We start from the raw sequence: 23772 nt of genomic DNA, 5'->3' as shown, positions 1-23772 counted from the left end.
TCAAACATGACTTCTCTGAGAGGTCACATCTGCTTGTTGTCTAGACCAGCCACCTCCAACCTCCGTGTACACTGTCAGTCACTCTTTCCATTACCAAGCTTCATTTTTTATGTCATTTATCATTATCTGAATAATTTATTACCTCATTTGTTTACTTAGTAGTTGTGTTTTTCTTCCCTAGTAAGTTCCACACAAACTTGGACTAGTTCCTCTTGCCATCTTCTGTTTTCTAACCATGTCTGGCTTATAGTGGACACTCCATGAGTAATTGTAGAATGAATGAGTAAATTTGAAGTGAAACTTGAAAACCTACCATGTACTTAGTCTCTGAAACCAGAAATGTCTTTACTATGTATCCTGAGGATCCACTTTTTCATGAAGATATATATTTTATGTATATACACACATATACGTGTATATGTGTGTGTGTGATTTTTAAAAACTGAAGATGTAAGTCCAGGCTCCTGCTTTGTCATTAACATGTTCTATGGGCTTACAGATTGTTCATGTCTCTCAATTTCTTCACTGTAAATGGGGAAATATTGATGATATGGTAAATGAAATCATGGATGTTAAATATTGAGTATATCCCAGTTATAGTAAACACTTGCTATATAGTAGCTGCTGTTTTTTTTTAATGCTCCTAGTCCTGCCAGTACCACTGCCACTGTTAAGCAGTCTTTAGCATTTGCTCTCATTTCAGTGCCTTGATTTTTAAAATACGGAATCACTGTCAGCAGACTATATAACAAAGTTATTATTGGCATGGTCAGTAGGAAATTGGCATGGCAAATATTATTGGCATGCCAGTAGGAAAATTAAGCATCTTTCCTACCTCTAAAAAAGGGGAAAATTGGAAATGGGCTAAAAGGACAAATATATTATAAAAGCTCAATATATTTTGAGTTGCTTGTAAAACTGAGTAACTGTAAAATGTAATTTTTCAATAAAACTGACATTTTTCAAAATAGAGACAAAAGGGATATTTAAATATTTAATTTATTTTTAAAAACTGTGTCTTAAACAGGATACAGATTATAAACCAGTGCCACTGAAAACAGGAGAGGGTGAAGATTATATGCTGGCCTTGAAACAGGAGATAAGAGAAACTATGAAAAGACTGCCTTATTTTATAGAGACACCTAAAGAAAAACAAGGTGGGTATTAGACTCTGATTATGTGGTTCAATGTGTATACATAAAATAATGTTTTGGCACAAGATATATGATCATTTAATGCTGATGGATTCAGTTCAATCAGAAGTTATCAAAAACCCAAAAAAGCATTCTAATGTTAATTTAACAGAAAATATATTTAAGACTTTTCAATATTTTATTTCTATAATTAACTTTCACAATTAAAGTTTCATATGTTCAGTGAAAATTATGAAAAATTTAAAAAGTAAAGATCACCAATAATGCTGTCTAGAGAACTATTATTACTACTATATTATATATTACAGACTTTTTTCTTCTGGATGTGTATCCTTTTTATAAAATTGCATTCCTATTACTTTGTATCTTCTTTTTTTACTCAATAGCATATTATTAGCATTTTTACATACCCTTCCTTAGAAAATATTAATGACTGTGGTATTCCATTGTATGGATATAGCACTATTAATTGTAACTAGTTCTTTGCTGTTAGGTTTAAGGTTGTTTCTAGTTTTTTGCTCATACATATATATGTGTATATATATATAAATGCAGTTCTTTGATAATTTAATATTTTGATTACTTTTTTTTTACATCTTGACTATATTTTGGCTTACCATTTATATATCAGATATAATATAAAATATAAAACATAAAACATATACTTCCTGGTTATGCCAAGTACAGAGGAGAAATTACAGTTGGAAAAGGCTTGACAGTTTCAGACTGAAAGTGAGAAGTGTTTTTAGAGGAAGGGAACCCATTCCTGAATATTTATTTAGCATGGTAGAACTATATTGATTTTTAGTTTCTGTACTTCAGTGTTGAAAATTAGATCAATATCATCCTTGAGTTCTCAAAATAGCATCATTAAAACATGAGAAATTCACATAGTATGATTTCATTCCATTAGTATTAAAAGTGCATTCCATTTTCCCTCTAAAAGACTTAGCATTGGCTGAGAGTCAGAAAGGAAGTCTTATATAGTAATATTACATGTGCTTGTAATTATAAGAAGCATTTTAGACAAGTAACTTGATCTTTTTCAATGTGCTACGTGAAGTCATATAATGGTTTGATAAGATATTTTTACTTCCAAAATAAACCAATTCTTTTTACTTAATGATTATGTTGCATGCTTTTATTTGAGTTCAAAAATGAAATTAAAGCTCTCATTTTAAAATGTAACAAAGTAAGACTAAATGAACTAAGTATTCTTATTAGAAAAATCATAGTGTAGGGTATACTTTAGTCTTTTTAAAATTGTCTTTTCTGTAGATTATGTGACAGATTTACTTAACTAAATGTGGTTGTTACTAAAGACGTGTTTAATTTAAAACTATGTCACATCATTAAAGCATATATGTGAATCTTTTAAACCAGGATATTAAGAACACAATTTTGCTGCTGGTTTCTAGGAGTGGTTGGCTTGTACTTGTATCAGGGAACTCTTTATCTTTGAGAACAGAATAATAAAGTATTTAAAAATATAAGGAAACTTTTGCTTCTATTACTTTCAGAAGAAAATTTTTGTATTTCAGAAGACTTGTATTCTAGAATTTTCCACATTGATAAAAGCACATTCTCCTTGAAGTCTTCACTTCTCTTCCCTGATGTATTTTACAAAAGATATAGTTGAGTTTTTACAGGTTAAATTTTTACATACGTGTTTACAGGTTAAAATATTAACATAGACATACATGAGTGTTTACAGATTAATCTAATATACATTGTATATATATGCATGTGTATATACATGTACTTATATAATATATACGCCATGAATGAAAAAGAATTGTCCAGACTGAGCAGAAGTACATTAAGTGTCAGCGGGAGCCACATTCTAGGTAGTGTTGCACCTTCTCTAGCCTTCTTCCATCACTCACGCACCACTTGTGTGCTTTAAGAAAGAGAGACTTACAGACTAACATTAAGAACTAAATCACTAGAGACTAGGGCAAACAAATAGGGTCACAGATCTCAAGACTTCCTGATAATCAAGTAGCTGGTGGCTCAGGGCATTGAGATTTGTCACAAACTGATGGCACAGAATAAACATATTTTGTGTTGTGATGTCTTCATGGTTTGTTTATGATGGTTTCAAGTAGAATTATAAGAATGATTGGTATTATCTTCACAGTGAAATTTTTTATTTTAATAATTAAGAAAAAACACCAGTGAATATTATTTTAATATATTTTAGCTGCCAGGAAACATTGAGCATCAAGTCCAGTGGTTCCCAGCCCAGGCTACTGAACTACTGGGATCCTCTGAAGTAGAAACAGGAGTGACAGTGGTGCTGGTTCTGTAAACCATTTTCAAAACTTCAGAAGCTTAATGAAAATTATATATTCACCTGCAACATGGTCGCCGGATCTATAATTTAATAAATGGAGTTTGGTTTATTAATTCTTGATATACCATCAGGATCCATGAGATCTTATTTTAAGCAGTTCCTGTCATATGTAATGATTGATAATTATAAATTTTATTCTTTCATGGCGATCTACCTAAGAACAAGAAGAATTTACTTTTAAAAAGAAAAAAATCTAATTTTATCTTAGCCCATTACCATCTCAGCCTTTTGCTCCCTTTTATAAATCTAAAATGTATTTGGAATCTTCTTGATCTTATTTTTCCTGCATCTTTAAACATTTGCTGTTTCATCATCATAGATACTGTTTCATCAGACATCAATTTTTCCCCAATATGCTGAAAAAAAAAACTATAAAAAAGTGGAAAAATGAAAGTGCAGAGAAAGATGGAATAGCATTAAAATAAACCATCACTGTAACATCCTTCAGTTTTCCTATTGTGTTATCCAAAGTATTGCATTAATTTCTAAGATGATATAAAAGAAGTCTGGAGAGACTCTTGTCTGTATTTGTTTTGTTTTTGTTTTAGCTTTCCTAGAATACAGTTGAGAATTCAAAATTTTTCATTTTCTGCCCATGATGGCAAAGAGAAGAAAATTGACAAAGGAAGATGTTTCACAATTACTGGACAGATCAGAAGAGGAATTCAAAGAGACAGATAGCAGTTCTCTGGTCGTTGTTGATGGTGAAATTGTTTAAGCAAAATCTCCAGGCTCTCTTCAGATGACATTGTCTTAGATGAAATTTTCTTGAACTCAAGAACCAATGAATGAGTGATATATCTCTAAGGATAAAAAGGAAGTATTGTGTATTTTGTGATAAGAGCTTGGAACAGCCTCCTTGCTAAAATGACATATGACCATGTATTTTATTTTTTTATGATATTTTTGTACCAAAATTTTTTGATGTAATTTGTAAGTGGACAAATGCTGAAGGCAAAAACAAAACAAAAATATTTCAAAAGAAGTAGATTATGTAGAAATGAAAGAATTTATTAGATAGATGCTGTTAATTTGTAGTTATGAATTTAATAATAAAAATGTTTTGCAATTATAAACCAAAACAATGGCTGGGTTAACCTCTTCAACAAATGTGTGGTCCATCAAAGTTTTTTAAAGTATCACATTTTGATGATGCAAGTACAAGAAGAATTGGAAAACCTATTAAAAATGTATTTGTAATCTAGAATCATTTGGATGTTGCAAGTGTTAGAAGAAGAACTCGAAGTAATAAGCTAGAACTTACTAAAGATGTATTTGAAATCTGGCATCAAGATATATGAAATGCATATATTCAAGGTTTGTGCATGACAAACCTAAAATGCACGTTTTATGCACAGTTAGCTGCATTCAAAGGATGTTGCCCATTTTGGAAAAGTTTACCTTCAAAACCAGGAAAATAATGTAATATAAATTTGAGTTTACTAAATTTCTTATTAAAATTTCCAGTAATTTTTCTTTTTAAATAACTGCTTGAGATAAAATTCACATATGTAAAATTCACTTTTAATCAGTGGGTGTTAGTGTAGTCACAGAACTGTGCAAACAGCATTACTAACTTAAATCTTTTAATAATCCTGAAGAGAAACCCAATACCATTAGTATCGCTCCCCAACTCCCCTCCACCCAGGCCATGGCAGCTGCTAACCTGCTTGGTCTCTAGTGTTTTGTCTGCTTTGAACATTTCATATAAATGGACTCATAATATGTGTCCTCTTGCTGCTTTTTTCACTGAGCATGTTTTCAGGGTTCATCCATGGTACAGCATGTATCAGTACTTCATTCCCTTTTGTGACTGAGTAGTATTCCATTGTTTATGTATAACACATTGTCTTTATCCATCCATCAGGTGATAGGCATTGGATAAGCTTCACTTTGGGGTCATCATGAACAATACTTTTATGAACATTCATGTTTTGGTATGAGCATATGTCATCTCTACTGGGTATATATCTAGTATATATTTAACATTCTGAGGAACTGCCAAACTGTTTTCCAAAGTGGTTGCACCATTTTACATTACCAAAAATGTATGAGGGCTCCACTTTTTCCACATCCTCGCCAAGGCTTGTTACTGTTGGCTAATATGTAGAGCATCTTTTATGCTTTTTGCCCATGTTTATCTTTAGGAAATGTCTATTCAAGTTATTTGCCTCTTTGTAATTGGGTTCCAGTAGTTGGTTTTCAGTATCTCTTGTTCTTCTGTAAGTTATTTGAAAGTAACTTAAAAATATAAAGAGTGGCTCATTGGACCCAAATAGTAAATGGTAATAACTATTTTTCTTAGTATACTAAGAGTTACATTTTTTTCAAGATATGTAATCTGTTTTGGAGAAAATTATGAAATGAAAATGCTGGGAATCTCTCATCTGTGCTGACCTCTCTTTACAGATGAAAAACTTGAGAGTAAGATTGAAGTCAAACAGTTAAATACCTAGAAAACCTTGATCTCTTGGTCTCCAATCTACTATTTATTTTATTTATCTTTGTCTAAAACCATGGTCTTAGTATTATTTGGAAACATTTTACTATTTGGAAAAAAATCAATACATATTTGGGCCTTGATTTTTATTTTTCATCTTTGTTACCACTGTCATCTTTTAGTAGCTCTACCTCTAACCCACATTTTAAGATGAACCATGGCTTCAAGCTACTGCCTAATGACATGCTGGCCATCTTATGCTGCTGAGAAGGGTTTGGGCCCTTGTCAAGAGTATCTTGGGGCAAAGGGGGCAAAGCAGAAGCAAGAGGTACATTTGTGGCTCTCCTGTTTTTGGCAAGTTCAGAAGGTCCCTGCAGAGTTCTTCCTAACAGCCTTCCACGTCAGCTGTGACATGGTTCATCCATGCTCCATCAATTTCAGCCTTGCCTGTTGCCCCTTTGCCCATCCTCTCCAGTGGGTTGTGAAAAGTAGCTCATTGAGAAGGCTAACTGAATGTGTGTACTAAGCAAACAGCCTTCCATGTCCACTTAGGTACCTAATAGATTCCAGACATAAGGTTTAAAGATGGGGAGCTGCAGGCCAGTGTCACAAGAAGAAAATAGGAGATGCCACATAGACCTCCCTACCCTTGTAGGTAGTGCCTTTCTGACCTGGCTCAGAGCTTTTGTGAATATTCTCAGAGTCAGGTTGTCTGATTCCAAGAACCATAATTATAATTTAGGTCTCTGCTCGTCCAGCCATTCGTACCCAGTTGCTGCTTGCCACTTCTTTAAACATGGTTAATGCTCATTGAACTTTTCAGTGTGTGTTCAGAACGCATTGTGTACAAATGTAGGAAACTCCCTGTATGTGAAATGAAAGATGTTTTTTTTCTGTTATTTTAAAGAAATAGCTTAAATGCAGGTTTATTCTTGATTTTTCTAATGAACACCCTTTTTTCATTTTCTTTAGATATTGAAAGATACAGCAAAAGATACATGAAGTTGTACAAAGAAGAGTGGATACCAGGTAATCATAAAACAAAATGTTTAAATAATTTTTACAGGCTATTTCTGTGCCCCATATTGTTTGGACAAATTTTCTATTTTCACCATAGAAAAATAATGATCTGGTTCTTTTCCCATAATTATTTAGGAATGTATATATTTTGAAAACTAAGATTTGTATACTGTAACAAGGAAGAGTTGAAGTGTTCTTGTAGAAGTTCTTAATATACTTGTTTTATAAAGGAAGACTTACCAAACCCATTTGGGGTTTCTGTTTTCATTTGCCACAATCACAACTTTAATCTGTAGTACCAGTAGTACTCATTTCTGTGCTCCAGAGTGATTCTACAGCTTTTGAGGAGAAAACAAGTCTAGTCGTAAGGATATTCCTTTCTTTCAAGCAGAAATAGACTATTTTTAGTTGCTAATATGCTTTTCCAACAGAACGATATTTAAGAGAGATTTTTTTTTTCAACATTTACGTATTTGCCTTGGATACAAACACGGTGGAAGAGGCTACAGACCTCTCATCTAGCTTATTCATTTTGCAGATAAAAAACAGTTGCCATAGAAATAAAGTGACTTGGACAGTACTACAAGAACCCGTATCTCCTTGTTTCAACTCACTTTCCATTGACCTCTGTCCTTGGTGCTTTATGGAAACTGCCTTTGTGTAAAAGCATAAATGGCATTTACAGCATCACTGCCTTCACTGGTTGCAGTGCTTTCTCTTTTCAGGGTTGAACATTGATAAGAGTGGGTCCTCCTGAAAATGCTGTCCTAGATCTCTCATTTGCTCCATTTCATAAATATTCATCTCCTAAGTGATTCTTTTTATATACTTTCTCATAATCATCTATGAGTTGTTTATTAAAACAAATATATTCAAAGCAAAATTTATCATTTTTGGTAAAAGAGCTTGAGATGTAAATGTGAATTCTACAAAACATGCTGAGTTTTATTGGCAGGCAGTTTTTTTTAATCCATTTTTATGTTGCTTTATTTTTCTGATTAACTCCACACTTAAAAATGAATGAAATGACAAATTAGAGAAATTTTAAGCTAATGTGGCAAAATAATTTATTGGAGGAAATTTGCTTTTCCACAGTTATATATATTTTAGATTATAAAGTTTTCAGATAATTATTAAAATAATTTAATTTTGCATGTGTTCGGATTATAGTCACATATCTTAACTTTTGAAAGAAAAATCCTTTATTACATAAGTGCATAACAACTACAGAAAACTTACAAAACACATCGTAGTCAAATAATAAATAAGACTTAAGAAAAACAGCTGCAATCTTAACACCCACAAAGAATTACTACAATAGTGTGTTTCCCACTAGAGCTTTCTCTGCACAAACATATGTGCATAAAAATATATGAAATATTTGTGTTATATATGTAAAAGTATTTTATGTTAGATTTATTTTTTAATGAGATTCTATACATATTGCTTTAGAAACTCTTTATTCAATAATATATCATGAATAGATTTTAATGCCCATAAATATTTTCCTACATTATCATTCTTGTTATGAAAATCTCTGTATTTAAAATTGATCATATAAATACGATATAGCTGCTGAAAGAATGTTGTAGAAATTTAATAGCACTATTTCAAAGCTATTCTAATGAATTTTATTCTTCATGGTAGAAAATATTTTGATTCCCAGGCTAAGTCTTCCTAATCCAGTTAGACATTAAGAAATTTTATTTTCATTGCTTGAGCAACTGTCATGTCCTGTAAATAGTTATGTCCAGTGCTACTAATTCTTAAAGGAAACTGCAATGTTTGTATTTCTTCTCTCATACACACAGATTGGAGAAGACTCCCAAGAGAGATGATGCCAAAGAAAAAGTGCAAAAAAGGTACATTGACTAATAATAATCCAGATAGGAAAAGGTAATTGCTCAAATGTACCTAATATGGAATTGTCAACCTGAAGTTCCATTCAGTGTTCTGGGTGCTTTTGCAAAATGTTTCACATTTTGATTGTTTTGGTAAAGCTCTTTGTTGCTTATTTTTGCTTTGTTTTTTTTGTTTAGTTATTTTCCCTTTCTTGAATTATGGAATTCTGATGTCCTAGGAAAAACTTTTCAGTTATGTAGACATTTTCATTTGCATTTTTGAAATGTTTTTAATGGTTATATTTGGTATATTTTAAGTTTTTAACTAAGGCATTCATAACTGGTAAAACTTGGGAACTGGTAACATAGAACTTTATGTTGTACATCAAAAACCAAAGTAAAAGTTCCCATTGTATTGTTCTTTTCATAATTCCACTGTTTAAGTAGTTATTGAGCATTTGCTATTGCTGGGTACTGTGCCAAGAGGAATAAAACAGTGAACAGTAAGGAAATAATCCTTGACCTCATGAAGCTTACAGTCATAGAGAATATAAGCGTTAAACAAAAACACTGTCCTCACTGGGAGGTCAGGGAAGGATTCTTTGAGGAAATGGAATCGGAGTCCAGGCTGAAGGATGAGTAGGAGTTTATGAGGATGTGATTGGGTAGGGGTATTGGAGGAAGACCAAGCCTGTGACGGAAAGTCATGAGTTCAGTTCACAGGTGGTACTTAAATTTCCTTTGAAATATACAAATAGAAATATTGAATACTATGTTGTTGAGTAGAGGGGGATGGACCTCAAAATGGAAATGCTGGTCACCTGCATAGATCCTATAATTGAGACTGTGAGAAAGATGATTGTCCAGTGTGAAATTAGAAAATTAGAAGAGATGAGAGCCTAACCCCAAACTTGGGGGAATGCCAAAATGTAATGGGCTGGTAGAAGAGATTGAGTCAGCAAAGAGAGGAGATAGAACAGGGAGTACCTGAAGAGAGTGTAGTTTCAGAGGTAAAAGTACACAGAATTTGAGAGCGTTCAGAAGGTGGTCAACAGTGTTAAAGGAGGTTAAACAATGCTTCTAAGTCAAATAGGATCAAGATGGGAAAATGTAAACTAATTTTTAACATGTTGATCATTGTTGACCTCAGTGAGAGTTTTTTAAAAGATCTGTAGATGTGGAATCCAGATTGGAATGGGTTAAACAGTAAATGGGAGTTTAGGAAAAGGAAACAGGCAACATAGATGAGTCTTTGGGGAATTTTGCTATAAAGAATAAAGAAAGAAAAAAACAAGAAAGCAGAAAAATTAACAACAACGGGATTAGCAACTAGTAGAGAAGAAATGTCCCCTTTACCCTTTTCATTTTTTTCAGGCCCTGTTTTTTCTTTTTGTTTTTGTTTTTTTTTTTGCTTTTTAATGGATTTTATTTTTTAGAGCAGTTTTAGGTTCACAGCAAAATTGAGCAATAAGTACAGAGATTTCCCATATACTTCCTGCCCCCACACATGCATAGCCTCCCCCATTATAAATGTTACCCACCAGAATATCTTTGTTGCAGTCAACAAACCTACATTGTTACAATATTACTATACAGAATCCATAGTTTATATTAGGGTTCACTCTTCATATTGTACATTCTGTGGGTTTTGACAAAAGTAAATGACATGTATCCATTATTATGGTATCATACAGAATAGTTTCACTGCCCTAAAAATCCTCTGTGCTCTGCCTATTTATCGCTTCCTTCTCCTTATCCCTGGCATTCCTTGCTCTTTTTACTGTCTCCACAGTTTTGTCTTTTCCAGAATGTGATATAGTTGGAAGCATAAAGTAGGTAGCCTTTTTATATTGGCTTCTTCTACTTAGTAATATGCATGTAAGTTTCTCCAGTTTTTCATGTCTTGAAAACTCTTTCTTGTTAGCAGTGACTAGTATTCCATTGTCTAGATATACTGCAGTTTATCCATTTACCTACTGAATGAAAGGTTGCTTCCAAGTTTTGGCAATTATGATAAAGCTGTTATACACATCCATTTTTGTGGAGACGCAAGTTCTCAGCTCCTTTGAGTAAATACCAATGAGCATAATTGCTATATAATAGAGTATGGTTAGTTTTGTAAGAAACGACCAGACTGTCTTCCAAAGTGGCTGTACCATTTTGCATTCCCACCAGCAATGAATGAGAGTTCCTATTGCTCCACATCTTTGTCAGCATTTGGTGTTGTCAGTGTTCTAGATTTTGACCTAGTAGGTGTGTAGTGGTGTCTTATTACTGTTTTAATTTGCATTTCCCTGTTGACAAATGATGTGGAGCATCTTTTTATTTTCTCACTTGCATTTGTATATCTTGTATGGCAAGATGTCTATTAAGGTCTTTGACCCAGTTTTTTTAATTGGGTATTCTGTGTTTTTACTGTTGAGTTTTAAGAGTTCTTTGTATATTTTGGATAACAGTCTGTAGGAAAAACACTCCTGCTGTGTGTTTCTCCTTTACTCTCATACTACTACCATATTCACAACACTTCTGACACCAGATGTGTGGACCTTTTCCCACCTAAGCAATTCTCTGCAACACCAGCTGGGTAATTTACACTTTAGTTCAATTCTGACACTAACTGGAGTAACAGGCCCCACAAGTTAAAGACTCAATCCCAAAAGACTGCTTCCCACTTCAAATGCCAATCACGAACAGTAGGTCCCCAGGTTACCTACCCACAAGTTCTGTCTGACTTGACTACAAATTGAAGGTTCCCACGACCCTCCTCTCCTTGGATCTGGTTTGCCAGAACAGCTCACGGAACTTAGGGCGATATTTACTCATACTTACCAGTTTATTGTATAATAAAGAATATGATAAAGAATACAGATGAACCAGCAGATAAATACACACATAGAGACACACGATAGGTGTGTTCAGTTTAACCATTTAAATCTCCATTCCAAAGATAAAGTTTTGTTGCTCTGAATATAACCTCTTTCTCATCTCTTTAACCATTGGCAAATGCATATTTTTTCTATGCTTGTTTTTATTTTCCAAAGCTGGTAAAATTACACTAGTCAAAATAAAGCACTCTGATCAGTGAATAGGAAGCCAGTGCAGAAAATACATGTGTGAGAACCTTTCACTGGCCCTCTGGTTCTTCTACCTGAAATAACACTAGCAATTCTGGCTTTAATGACATTAACTGCCAGTACAGATTTTCAGTACTAGTAAAAAGATACCTGTGTGCAGAATTAGAAAGTATCCTATTAAAGGATTATGATTACTCCTCACCATGGAAAATTGGTGAGGTGTGCTAATTTTTTTAATTCTTTAATAAAATTAATTCAGTTTGTAAATGATGTAACTGCTGGGTATGACATAACCACTGTTAGCATATGAAAAGGCAAAGAAATGTAATACACGGTTTCTGTTATAGAAAAATGTGTTAACTGGTTTTACTTCAGCAGGTCCAAAATCCAAAAAGGTGAAAGATACAGGAAAAGGTGCTTCACTCACTAATGCTGCAGATGTATTGAAAAAAATAGAGGTAAGGTTTTTTTCTTACTATAAAAACAAACTAAAATGAAAGAAAATATCATACTTCCTTTTGCCTTCTGCAAACTTTCCATTTTCTCTCACTTTTTAACAATATATGGATTTGGTAGAACCGGGTCCAGTACACAGAGTAACTGGAAAGGCTTGAATGTTGTTGGCTGGGAGATAAGGGGGTTCCATCCTGTCCTTCTTTATCACTCACCTGCCAAACTGCCTCACCTATCACCTGCTCCCTTTTCCACTCTACTCTTATTTTCCCTTGCATTTGAATTATGCATGGAAAAGAAACATGAAAAGAGTTACACACCTAAAATGTACTTCTTTTAAAAACTTCTTTTTTTCTCCTATTATTGTATATGTACTTTTTAAATGCTTTTTTGCCTGTCTCATGTTAAGTTTAGAATATTCTAATGAGGGAAAACTATATTTTATGGAGCTTATTTTTATATCTTTTTTTAACTAGTTTAAAAATAAAAAGATGTAAAATCCAAAAGATAACGAACTGGAATTTTGCTCTCCCATGCTTGTCCCAGCCACCCAGTTCTCCTCCTGCAGACAACTAACATTACCAGTTTCTTGTATATCCTTCCAGGAATATTTTATACTTACCAAATACAGACTTTTTCTTTTTCTTTTTAATGATAAAAGGTAGCATATTACACTCTTCTGCATTTTCATTTTATACTGAAAGTACCTTGGAGATGGTTTCATGTCAGTCTCTACAAAGTCACCTCATTCCTTTTTTGTTTTGCGCTGCACTGTAGGAATGAACCATCATTTATTTCATCAATACCCATGCTTGACAGGCATTATGTTTCATCTAATGTTTCACTATTGTAAATAATGCTGCAGTGAATTCATGTTAAGTGTGTCATTCACACATGTAGGGGAGATTTCTTGAAGAAGATTTGCTGGGTCACTTATGTGTATTATATGATATGGATAAACATTGACAGATCACCCTCCGAGGAGGTTACACCAGTTTATTCCCTCTGTCAGTGTGTGTTAACTTGCACAGCAGTGATGGTGATGCTGGTGATAACAGCTGGCTCTTCATGAGCAGAACTTAGTATGCACCAGGCTTTTTGATAGCTTTTCACGTACATTATGTCCTTAAGACTTCGAAACAACAAAAAGAGATGAGTATTATTATACCTGACTTAGGGATGAGGAAGTCAAGATTTTAAAACTTATATATGACTGGCCAATTTAGTTTAGCTACACAGTAACTGAAACTCATATTTTTTGTTATTTTATTTTTTGACCAGTACTTGAGCTGGAGATAACATGTCTGGAAATAAAGCCAGGAGGATTGTTGAAGGAATAGTGATAACTGTCAGATTTAACTATGGTAGAATGATGGATGGGGTTGTAGAACTGTATTGATTGAACAACTTGTATTGACTGAACACAGATTCTGATGTTCTTAAAACTTCCTGAGAAGAAGTTGCTAAGATGCATGTGCTGTAAGGAGGATTGATCTGGCCCTCTGGGTTTGGTTTCTCATTAGAACAAATTGTGTTTCTGTATTCCCTACACTTAAACAGCTTTTTCAGTACACACATTGTTAAAAATGGTCTAAATACTTTTGTTGCTAGTTATGAAATAATAGTTAATAGAATTATTTTTCAGATATAGTATATATCTTGCACAGAGTTAAATAAATATAACACTACAGTTCATTTTTAACCTCACAAACCTATGGGTTGTAGGCCTTTATACCATGGTTTGATTAAAACAGAAAAAAACAATTCAGTACATTAATTCATACTGACACATTGTTACATGTGTGGATGTATTTGGAAACACTTCAAAAGATCTACAAAAACTATTTTGTTTACCTGTAGTTTTCCAAAGGGATTGCCAATTGGAAAAATGTGTGTACATTATATTGTAATAATAACTCATACATGGCAACATTAGTCTGTATGAAGATAAATAATCTTAAGTCTATTACCTTGGTCTTAACTTGTTCTCCCTGAATGGGGTGAGGTGATAGGAAAGGTGGAGTTTGAATTTTGATGAGAAATTGAATCTTTCTGATGTAGCTTTTCTCTTGATTTGATTTCCTTAAATTCAACTTTGAATGTAATTAAAGGGGTTTTTAAAAATAAGTAAGAACCAATAAAAGAAGAGCTAAATTGTAGTCACTACAAACACAAAATGGGTTTTCTCTCTTTATCTAATCTACAAAGCAAAAATGTTATAATAGGGTGGAATATTTGCAGATTTATGAATCCATGTTCTGATTGCTATTTAAGAGTAATCATATCTTAGCTAAAGTGATTTTATGCCTTAATTATGAATATTAACATGTGAACGTATTACTTTACCCACTTCCTAGAACACTTGTGAAATTCTATCAATCTTGTAAATTAAGCATATAATAATTTAGTGAATGGATAGTGATAGTAATACAAATGGGTAACTTTTTTATCAAGTGAAAAAAATTGTTGATAGTCATAATAGAAACAGAAAGATGTTAGTTAAATTTGTGTATTACAAGAAGGTACCATAGTGATTTTAACAGGGTGGGTAACTGGAAAAGCCAGTCAATCAAAGCTTTTCCAACTCAGTGTCTCCTTGCCTCTTCTCTTATTAAGTGCTAAAGTTGACTCTGATTTAAGTTTTAATTGTTTCTTGTCAATCTCCCAGATATTTTAAGAAGCAAAAATTCTTGGAAATGAGGAAAAACAGATAAGGACATGGATAACCTAAAAATAGGATTATTCACCCTAAAATGACCATATTAAGTGATTTCACTTATACAGCAAAACAAACATTTTGAAATGTTACCATTATATTCTTTACCATTACATTCTCTTTTCTCCTTTCATGTTAGAAGGAAAACAAAATAATATTCTGAAAATACTTCTCCATAAACTGAGTCAACTCAATATTTTAGAAGGAGGTAGGACAGAAATCATAAAAATAAACCATTATGCATTAGTGATTGATACCACATCATACTTGAGACCCAGTTAGGAAAGAACACAATCAAAGAAAACGCGAGTTCCCCCTTTCTTGAGTCAACTCCCAGTTTCCCAGATGGCGGCCTGGATAGCTGGTAAGGGAGGATTAGAATAGGTGACAGGTGTTCTCTTGGGGCTGAGCAGAGAGGGCAAAGTCTAGTGGTTTCCATTTAAATTAATGAAGCTCTTTTATACCAGGAATTGGAACAGAGAGGTGATGGTGAAAAATCAGATGAGGAAAATGAAGAGAAAGAAGGAAGCGGTGAGAAAAGTAAAGACAGCGACGATGACACAGATGCTGCTGCAGAGCAAGAGGACTGTGATGAAGAAGAGCAGGAGGAGGTGAAGGTCTATGTGGGGAAGGATGGCAAATTTACTAAGATTAAGGGTTATCTAATAATCAGATATATGATATACAATTAAAATAAACAAAAAAAAACCAAATTGATGATAACCAGGGGCCTATAAGTACCACTGGCATTAATTCCTTGGTATCCACAGAATTATAGTAGCAGTGAAATTTATAATGATACCAAATTGAGTGTAGAAGGTAAAAGTAACTTGATAGGCAGCTTTAGAAGTGGAAGTCCACAAGTTAATGAAATTATCAGACCAGTTTAATTAAAATTTATCCACGTAAAATTTGCAGCAATTCAGGACTTAGTCAGGAGGTCTGAGGGAGAGATCCCTGCAGTTACCCTCATGTGGACACCACCAGAGGACATTTATAATCCAGCCTGAGGTATATGACTGAGTCAGGGCTTAGTGGCTGGGATTTGGAATTTCTAACTTCTGGAAACATGGTTATGTTTCAAAATAGGCTGTAGTTAATCAAGTTATTTTGTAGCAGGGTAACTTTGTTGGTCATGTTTGGGATTTGTGAACACCTGTGCAGTAACCCTAGGCTGAGTTTTCTCCATTCTAATGACCTTTCTCCTCGCTCCATTTCAGCTTCTCAGACCACACTCTGAATCTTTTCTTCACTTAAACCGCACCAACTATGAAATTTTTATTATATGCTTTAATTATTTTGCATTAAGTTTTGGATTCTTCTGAAATTTGTATTGGTATAAAGACAGAGGTACTCATCCATAATTTGTTTTCTTCACTGATTTGAAATTCTCCTTTATCAGCTATTAGATTTCTATATCTACTTAGATGTATGTCTGGACTCTGTTCCACTGATCTATTTCTGAACCATCACTAAGTTGTTCCAATTAGTAGAAGCTTCTGATTATTTGTTAATATTTTTAGGGTATATTACCCTTCTTTTCAGAAATTTCCTGAGTATTCTTTTTATTCTTCTAGGTAAATTTTAACTCCAAACACTTTTAAATTAAACATGCCACATTTGTCTCCAACTTCCCATATCATTCACTTTGTTTTCCCTGCACTCTGACATAATTGAGACTGCCAGACCCTCATCCTTTATTTCCACTTTATTGGTTTCCTGTTTTAATTTTCTTGCCTAAGGAACCTAGACCCTTGCTCAGCCTCCAACTTCTTTCTTGCATTACTCGTGTCCCTTGTCCTCCCAGCACACACTCTGTACCAAAAGCAACTTTTCATCAGTTTCACTGTATCTTCTTTTCCCCTCCAAAGCTGCCTGGTTTCTGATCTTTAATGAGGAATCACAGAAACCGATGCCACTGAAGAAATACTAGCCCCACTTTGCTGGCTTGCATGTTTTCAGTTCCTTTTGTCAAGTCAGCTCACTACAGCAAGTATTTTAGACCTTTTTCTTTCTTCTCTATCCCTCTCCTTGAATACCTTTCCTTTCATTCTTAGCAGATAATAGCACCTTTATACAGGAAGTAAAGCCATCAAGAGGAAACTCTCTTAATTTCATGTCCTCTGCCTTCAAAATAAATGGCTTTCCTCCTCCATCTTTTTCGTTTTTTCATTGATGGGAGAAGTGTCCTTCATCCTGTTTGAGGCTAATTGTCCTGCCCTTGTTAAGGACCATAATCCTCATGTTATTTCCATTTCCATATTTTCTACCTCTTTTTCTACTCATCTCTTCCATTCATGCATTAAAACATGTTCATCTCCCATTTAAAATATGTTCCTCAGATTCCTCTTCCAACTCTCGTACTGTGTCTTGGAAAGCTCTTGAGCTGTTCTCACTCGCTCACTCCCCTGCAATCCCCCGACCCAATTAGCTCTCTTTTAAATCTGATATATACCTATATGCTTTTGAAATTATTGCCAAGTTCACCAATGAGTGCATTTCAGTCCTTATTTCACTTGGCTTTTCTGTAACATTTAACAAGGCTCACAACTTGATTATTAAAATATAATTTTTCTTCCATTTAAATTGAACAATTTAAGGCAATTGTAGGCATCTACTCTGTGCCAGGCATTGTGCTGGGTGCCTGGTAAGAGAGAAACATGGTGCTTCCCTTGGTTTTTGTGACACAACACTTCTTTTTTTCTCCTTTTTCTGATACCTTTTCATGGTCTCTTTTGAGTTCTTCTCTTCTAAAAGTCAGTATTCTTCAGAGTTCTTTGGATTTCTTTTTCTGTCTATATAATCTTCCTGACTGACTGCATCTTTACCTAAAGTTTTAGTTACCTTATGTATGCTTATGACTCCCAATTTCTTTTTCCATTCATCCTTTTGTAGTTGTGTGCTAAGTATGTGCTTGGGATTGTACTAGGCAAGGGGAATATCAAGACAAGATACAGTTCTCCCCTCAAGGAGGTGGGTCTAGGGAGAGGCACAGAAAGGAGACTGGGAATTAATTAACTTAATACAGTGAATAATGCTGTGATGTAGTAGTACACGATGCTACAGGGGCAAGTTAGAAGGGCACCAAACTCCATTTTAGGGATGTCAAAGAAACTATCTCAGAGAAAACAATTTATGAGATCTGCAGAGTTAATCAGGTCAAGATGAGAAGTGGAGTGGGAAGAGACTAGCAGACAGAGGAAAGAGCACAGAGAAGACTTGCCGGTGATGGGAGTGTGGCATGGTGGTATCAATGACAGGCAGGCCAGTAGGGCTGGCCTAGAGTGTGAGTGCAGATTGTGGAGCAGAGAGGCTGAAGAGATGACTGAAAGGTCTTGAATGGCAAGCTGAGAAATGTGCCTTTATCCTGAGTGCTGTGAGCTGCTGAAGGGTTTTAAGTTGTGAAGTATGATCATATTTCTATTTCAGAAAGCTTAGTTGCTTGGGTTGGAAGGAGCCAAGGTTAGATTGTGTTTGAAAGTTAGTCCCTGTAAACCTGTGGTTCTCAACTGGTGGTGATTTTGCTCTCCAAGGGGTATTTGGTAATAGCAGGAGCCATTTTTGGTTGTCACAACTAGCCTTGGGGGTGGTGGCATGCATTTAGCTCTAAGTGGGTAGTAGCTACTTTTCCAGACAAGACTGGCTTTTTAAATGCTGTTTATAAAGTCTGCTTGAGTTGAGCTGGGTTGAAATTACGATTTCCCCTAATAAGCAGTAGGCGTCAGGATTCTAGTAGCTTTGGAATTCTATGTTGGGTCTTAGCAGAGTACTGTATACTACCAGGGTCTTTGTATAACTATATTTCATTTTCAAAAAAGCAAAAACTTTCTACTTTAATAGAGAAATGATAGATGTTCTGAGTGGGAGGCAGAGTGAGCTCAAATTCTTTCTAGATTTAAGAGTTAATCCTCTTTGCTTTTTTCAGCAATTAATGAAAAATTCATGCTAATTAACCTACCAATGTACTGAGAATTTGATAAGCATTTTGTCTTAAATAGTAAAATGGTGCAAATTATCTATGTTACTAAAACTGAGGAAATACAGACTTTCTTTAGTCTTCTGAATGTTGTTAAGAAAAAAACAAAGGCTCACATAAAAGCCAAGAACCATTTAAGCCATCAGTTTGAACAAGTTCTCATTCCGAATCTGTATCAAGATTACTAACATCACAAAAAACATCGGATGTGAATCACTGAACATTCTTGGAGGTGCTCATGTCCAAAACACAAGTGGCATATGCTTGATTTGGACTAGTAGAGTATCACTTTCTTACTCATTTCCACTTTTATGTACAGATTGTCTTGTTTATATTTCCACACAAGAGTCCTTGCCAACATCTAACTGTCAAGGTGGCCTCTTTTGAACCCTCAACCATGCCACATCTCCCTGGTCCACTGGCCCCAAGGCTTGAGCCAGGTTTCCAGACATTATTGGATTTCAAATGACACCAGAGAAACCAGGCTAACTCCTGGACACGGTAAGAGTCTTAGCTGGATGCAGAAATAGAGTATTTAGGGAAGACAAAGTAATGAAATATCACATCTGAGTGATACAAATTACCTTGCATTTTTATATAAATTTATATATAAAATCCTACTGTGCAGATACTAAAAAAGCTGATACCCAGACTTTCTTTGGGAAATAGTCTTTATTTCTTACTCTGTCATAACTCCTGCTATAGACAGTGTGGAAGTGGAGATAAAATTTTTTAATGGAATATTTCAATGATATATAAAAATATAATAAATCATTCATTAGATTCATTCATCAACGATATCATTCATTCATCTACCCAATCCACTCGTTCCCCCACTTCCAGCCCCCCATAGGCCTTTGGATTATTGTAATGCAAATCCCAGATATTGTGTCATTTAATCCATAAACTTTTCAGTATATACTCAAAAATAGGCCTCTTCAACACCATCATAATATCATTATTACACCTAACACAATGAAACCCATATGTGAAACAGATCTTTGTGTTTCTGATAGAAAGCAGAGATTATCACGAATCATTTACTTGATAATAGTTTTACTCAGTCACAAGAATTGGATATTCTTCTATTCCCATGGGCTTACTCCCTCCTAACTATAGGAAGCTGGCCCTAGATGGAATGTGAGATGGCATCCTCTAGGTTTGATTTGGTGTCTTGGGGCCTGTTTTTGATAGGAAGCAGACATCCCTATACTTAGTTCTGTTATGCAGGGTGACTGAGAACCTCAGTTCTGGTATACTCTAATGAATGTTCATGTAAATTGGCTTTGTTTCTTAGAGTGTCTGTACATGTTTGGAGTGTGTAGTGGTTTAGCTAACTAAACCATGTATCACACCGCACTATGGTATGAGTTAGATTTATCATCCTATTAGGGTGTAATGGGCATCCCTTCATTTTTTCTTAACTAGTTGTTGCCTGAGAACAGGAGAAGGTTGTAGTTTCGAGGAAAGCAGCACAGATGGATGGGAATCAATGCTAAGGTGTTTTTTAAGGGATGAAATAGTAGAGACTTCTTTTAAGCCTGGTATATTTTCTTATTACCTAAACTTGCTATTTATCAATTTAAAGGGACAGCCTACATTATGTTCTTTAATAATACTGTTACTACTCATTCATTTTACTGTTTCCTGAGGAATATGTCTCTCACTTAGGAAAATGACTACATAAATTCATACTTTGAAGATGGAGATGATTTTGGTGCAGACAGTGATGACAACATGGATGAAGCAACCTATTAGCTATGAAATTTCTCAAAAAGTATTTTTATGATAGAGCTTCTAAACATTTGGACAGCTTGTCTTCTATCTTATTTTTGATAAGAACTGTTTTATTTTTGTTCCTTTTTTGTTGGACCACTTTTGAGTTTACATATTAGTTACACTACCAAATTAGTCTCTGACATTTCCTTCTCAACAACTGTCATTCCTATTACGTATACAAATGGATTATTTTTCCTTTTTAGTGTTATTTGGAATAGACTGTGCCTAAAGAGTTTTTCGCATCTTTTAACCTGCTTTCATACTTGAACAAATTTTGTTTAACTGCTGATCTGTTGTAAAACTATAACTAGTCATCACAGTGGATTTCCACAATCTGAATGTTGACTTAATACTGCACATGGAGCACTTTAGAAACAAAGAAACTTGAAAATTATTTTTACATTATGTTCTGTGCTGCTACTCTGACTATATAAACCCATCTGAGCTTTTAGAAGTTTTGTGATCAAAAACAGACACAGGGAAAAATGCCAATCTAAACTATGTAAATTTCACAGGTAACATCTCAGCAAGTACAAAGACCTGGGATGAATATTAAAAATACTTGAATTTGGGGCTAACTTCATACCCATATATGTGAATTAATCATTCCTTTGTAACAAGTTTGATATCTCTAAATAGTTGGGCTTATGAAAAATTAGACTGAGACATCTTAATTTTGTTCTTTACAAAAATGGGAGTAAGTTCTAGTCATAAATCTCACTGCAGAATGCATGTGTGTGAAATCTTTGAGGCATAGTGGCTTCTTATACTTCCTAGCACTCATAGCTATCCAATATATTTACATAAAAATGCAGAAAAAACTCAGGTCATTTTGAAATCAGTATGTTTTGTTTCAATTAAAAACTAGCTCCCCTGCCTTTGTATATTTTGGTGGGGGGTGGGGGATGATACTTAAACACCTCATTCTCCAAAGACTCACAAATGCCAAAGATTTTCATACATTTCAAAAATGACTTATTAATATTACTCACCAAAAGAAATAAATCTATTTTTCCCTTTTGGGAAAACAGTACCCATTACCCTCTAACCTGAGAGTCAGAGCCCTAAATACTATTTTGACTATTAAACTCAACCTTGAAATTCAGCTTGGTTAAGTTTTCTGTGCCTTAGTTTCTCTACTGATGAATAGCCTGTAAAAACTGCTTAAACCAAAATTTGCCATATATATTCATTCTCTTACCTTATAGAAATGATCACTTCTTAGTTTAAACTTGGCTCTTACCCTCTAAAAAATTGTAGCTTGTAAAGTGACTGAAAACAGTTTGGAGAAACAAACATGTTTTCCTCAGAAAATATAATCTGATTTCCCCATCTAGTATTCTGGTACAGAAAATTGGAGAAAATTTATAATATTGTGCTATTTGCTAAAATGGCTTTCTCAGGAAAAAAGATCACTTTCAATATTAATACTTCCTCAGATAATTCAAGATGGGTTTGAGAACCATTATTAGTTCAGTGCTGTGTTGATCATGTAATTTCTTTAGAAGAGCTTATTAAAAATTGTAAAACTAAATGAAAAACACAAATCAAACAAGTCTACTTTAAAGCAGTAATCTACTATGGGGTAGAAACTTCACATAAAGTTTTCAGTTATAATGGGAAAATATAGTAATTTGTGATAATTAACATAGGTATTTTACCTCACCTCAGTTCCTTAGCCAGATACCATTTAATTTATAATCTCTGATTCTAATTACTTGCTTTATAAATATGCAGGTAATTGCTTAAATTGACCTTATACACCAAAGATACAGGTATTTCTTTTCCTAGCTGTCAATTTGCCTCTACCACTTCAGTCCTGTTGATGGTAAGACAGCCCCTTTGGGTAAGGATTGGCTCTGGGAGGCCCTGGCCATCTTCCATCTCCCTTACATGCACTGTCTTCCTCCTCTGCAGGATCCTACAAGCTTCAAGTAGCCTTAATTGTGAGAACAGGCAGGGAGTTATTTGCAGGTTGCTTTACCAGCATGAATCTTGTCTTTCTGGCTGAAAAATCTCAGACTGTGTAAGTTATTCTACAGACAGGTAAATTTTAATGCAGAGATAGCCTCATATCTGTACATAAAAAAAATACCTGATGTCTTTAAAATTGCTAAAAGGCCAAAGGTTTGTTGCTATAATGCTTATTTTTCTGTATTTGTTTACACATTAAATTCTTACAAAAGAAAATTGTTTTGTTTTATATTAAAATATTTTATTGTGAGCCTATCTATATTTGATAGAGAAAACCAATTTGTTAGTACAGATTTTCCCTAATAAAAAACTGTATATTTATTGAGCAGGGATGACAGTATCAAATATTCTTAAACCACCACTATCACCACCAAAAGAAAACTCCAGGTCATTGAAGGTGTAAGAGCAAACGAAGACTTGGCATGCAACATGATGACCGTGGGTGTCATGGGCTCACACTGGGCATGACAATGCTAAGATAGAAGGATCTTATTTACCTTTCCTCCCACCACTTTCAAATGTAGTGTCTTTGCCTTAATATGGTTAAAGGTTCTGGCGTTAGTAAAAACTTGCTTTTTATAATAAATAACTGTAAATACAATTTTAAGATCTGGATGCTTTTAAAAATTGAAAAAACAAAGACTGCACCACAAACTCCTCCATTAATACTTTCTCAGTTCTTTTTGCTACTAGTAATTATTAAAAATTAATATTCTTGAAGTGAAAGTTTCTGTTTCATGAAAACTTCTCACATAATGAGAGCATACTGCTATAGGACTGATCCACCTGGACCATGTCTCTTGAAGTATTCTTCCCTGAGGTCAAAGATTCCCCCAAAGAATATTCTTTTACCATTTGTTTTCATTTCACTCCATTTACATCCTATTAACAACCCAGTGAATTTTTGTTTCAATAGAACAAGGGGGAAATCTGAATTGCTAAACCTTTGACTATTCAATGAACTCTACATTGTGTCCCTCTAGATCAAC

General features: G+C 34.2%; 1 protein-coding gene across 4 annotated transcripts in view; it reads left to right on the top strand.

Annotated features, from left to right (window-relative positions):
* The window catches only part of POLR3G (RNA polymerase III subunit G), a 32687-nt gene extending 9688 nt beyond the window's left edge, over positions 1-22999 (top strand). For 3 of the 4 annotated variants that reach the window (XM_017644055.3, XM_073234157.1, XM_073234150.1), the window contains exons 3-8: positions 1028-1157; positions 6923-6979; positions 8782-8832; positions 12261-12343; positions 15522-15665; positions 20702-22999. In XM_017644055.3, the coding sequence (XP_017499544.3) occupies positions 1028-1157; positions 6923-6979; positions 8782-8832; positions 12261-12343; positions 15522-15665; positions 20702-20788 (552 nt within the window). In that variant the 3' untranslated portion in view covers positions 20789-22999. The remainder of the gene's footprint in view (positions 1-1027; positions 1158-6922; positions 6980-8781; positions 8833-12260; positions 12344-15521; positions 15666-20701) is intronic. The other variant, XM_073234161.1, reaches the window with a different exon arrangement.
* Positions 23000-23772: the final 773 nt, after the last annotated feature.

This window comes from Manis javanica, chromosome 1 (assembly GCF_040802235.1).
Source record: "Manis javanica isolate MJ-LG chromosome 1, MJ_LKY, whole genome shotgun sequence".
NCBI lineage: Eukaryota > Metazoa > Chordata > Mammalia > Pholidota > Manidae > Manis > Manis javanica.
This window is presented reverse-complemented; position numbering and strand designations above follow the sequence as displayed.